The following is a 2562-nucleotide window of genomic DNA, read 5'->3' as shown; positions in this document are numbered from 1 at the left end:
AAACATTTACTCTCAGTTATGATTTCTCCATTTATAATTTTATAGCCTAAACTCCTGAAGGCACCATTACTCATTAATTAATCAGAGGTACCATAAGATTTGTACACAACAATACAACAAATACTCTATTTGGACTGTCATACGTCATACAAGACTGAAATGGCCCTTTATACATACGAGTACATGTGTACTAATTTTCTTTGTGTACTTTGAGAGAAAAGATTGGTCCTGTATAGGAGTTGTTGAACGGCAATTTTTATCGCTTCTACTTCACCGTCGAAGTTAGTGGTACAGGTACCTGCTTTTGTTTTCAGATTCCCAGGAAGGCTGTTGTTTATTAGTATCTAGGAACATCACTCAGTCCGAGTGGGCACTCATTGATTCTCATAGTACCTCAATTATACCTAAGACTGGACGATTTTTAACTATGCACAAAAGACGTCGAAAAAGACTGACTACTAGATCCCTAAGCCAAGATCCCGCTTTGTTAGACGATATTCATCATGGACAAGTCGAGGTAAGTGGAGGTTTTCCCAGTTTTTATGAAATGAAAAGTGAAACCATTGTCACCTTAGGATAAGTGTTTGGTATGCAAATTCAACATACTTTTTTTTGTGGCAGGGTTCTCCTGAAGGAGGTCCTCTACTCCACCGCTGATTTTGTTTACAATACAATGAGAGATCATTGAAATCGGTCCAATCGGGAAGTTCTAGTGATCCTTAAGGTGTGTCCACACATAGTCCACCGGCCATCATTCGACCGTCGATCGATGTTGTCTGAACCGTCCACATTGCCTCGACAACATTGATTTACCTCGTCTATGGACTGTTTGAAGCTTTAAATTCATCCTTTTTATTTCTGCTCAGGCGTAATCTTTGGAAATTGAAATACGTGTTATGGTTATCATTTCAAATTGTTAATGAACTTGTGAATCCCATTATTATTAGCGGTTTTTTTTTAAACCAAAATCTGCGCATGTGCAGAAACCGCTAATTTCGGATGCAAAAACTCGCTATTAACCTGACTAATTCCCCGTGTTTCATCTTGTGTTTCAGTGTGTGCTGGAGAGGGTGTGGAAGTGGCCGTTCAATGCTTTCACACTCGATAATGCAACAGGAGGTGAGTCTCAAACCACTCGAAAGTTATCAGGTCCAAGTTTATGTCCTAGATTGTAGGAAAAGGGTAGAAAGATAACAGGAGGTGAGTCTCAAACCACTCGGAAGTTATCAGGTCCAAGTTTATGTCCTAGATTGTAGGAAAAGGGTAGAAAGAAATAAGTATCACTAATAAACAAGACCTTATTACAACTTCCGGCAAAATGAGATTTTATTCCCACGCGAGCAGTCGAAATAAAGCATCCTTGGAAAATAAATAATATTATTAATCATAAATTTAGGATCAAACGTATGACAGTTGCGTTATGTGAAGAAGAGGTGCAGTGGCTGTCTCCACTAATTTTTAATTTGAAACCAAATGAAGCTATCTCCATTATTTTCCAAATTGAAACCAAATGATTTTTTTCCCGTTCTTTAAAAAATAATACTGGAGACTCCGACCTTTACATTGTAGGACCTCAAGCTATACCCTAATTCCGTAGTTTACCCTGGATTATTAGAGGACAAAAATATAAAGGAGAGTGGGAGAGAGTATAATATTATGTGAACGCCTGAAGTCTTAATAACTATGCAATGTGCTAAGCATGTCAAAGGCTGAGACAAGGGGAGTGCAAGCTTACTTGGAAATTCCTAAAGCTCTTAAGATTTTTCTCTCTTTCTATGCGTGACTGAAATATTATTTTGTACAGTTCTCTGGTTCTCCTTCTTTTCTTTCCTCCTTCCCCTCCTCATTCTCCCTCTTTTCATTCTTCTCCTCCTCCTCCTCCATCTCTTGTTTCATACGTCACTGTGTTTAGAATTTTAGCTAGGGGGAAAGACTAGTAGGGGGAGGGAGGTCATGTGACTAGGAGGGATTAGTTCGCAAATACTAGGAAAACTTGGTTTTTGGGACAGGGGGGCAGAGATCTATCTCGTTTGGATATTTGGCTTTATCTATCCTTAAAACACCCATGTAGACTTGTGGAATTTTATCCAGAAATAATAATAAATCAAGTGTACCATCTTTTAAGGCAAAGCAAAGAATGTTAATGAAATAAAGAAGAAAAAAAATGTAAAAAATCTGGTGTGAACATCACACGACTTTTCTTATCCTATTGAATGGTGCTTATTTGGGTGTTCTGTTGTAACATTTACAATATCTCTAACCGTTTAGTCGATATACCAGAAAACCGCCAAAAAGCGGCCGAAACCCGCCAAAAAGCGGTCAAAATACCGCCAACCGCAGCACCTATCTCAACCAAACGTTTTGTGTTGCATCCTTGTCACATTTGTGAACTACATACCAAATTTCAAGTCTCTAGCTTATACCGTTCCCGAGATATTGTTAAATTACACCGAAAACCGCCAAAAAGCAGTAAAATGCCGCCAAGCGTTACACCGGTCTTAACCAAAAGTTTCGTGTCGCATCCTTGTCACATTTGAAAGCTACATACCAAATTTCAAGTCT

General features: G+C 38.6%; 1 protein-coding gene across 1 annotated transcript in view; it reads left to right on the top strand.

The window, feature by feature from the left end:
- Positions 1–318: 318 nt before the first annotated feature.
- LOC103522634 (high affinity cAMP-specific 3',5'-cyclic phosphodiesterase 7A-like) overlaps positions 319–2562 on the top strand; it is a gene marked incomplete at its 3' end in the record, with an annotated part of 10885 nt that continues 8641 nt past the window's right edge. Inside the window, exons 1-2 of the mRNA XM_026832678.1 lie at positions 319–517; positions 1056–1119. Of these exons, the coding sequence (XP_026688479.1) occupies positions 428–517; positions 1056–1119 (154 nt within the window). The remainder of the gene's footprint in view (positions 518–1055; positions 1120–2562) is intronic.

Source organism: Diaphorina citri, unplaced genomic scaffold, assembly GCF_000475195.1.
Source record: "Diaphorina citri unplaced genomic scaffold, Diaci psyllid genome assembly version 1.1 scaffold9869, whole genome shotgun sequence".
Lineage (NCBI taxonomy): Eukaryota > Metazoa > Arthropoda > Insecta > Hemiptera > Psyllidae > Diaphorina > Diaphorina citri.
This window is presented reverse-complemented; position numbering and strand designations above follow the sequence as displayed.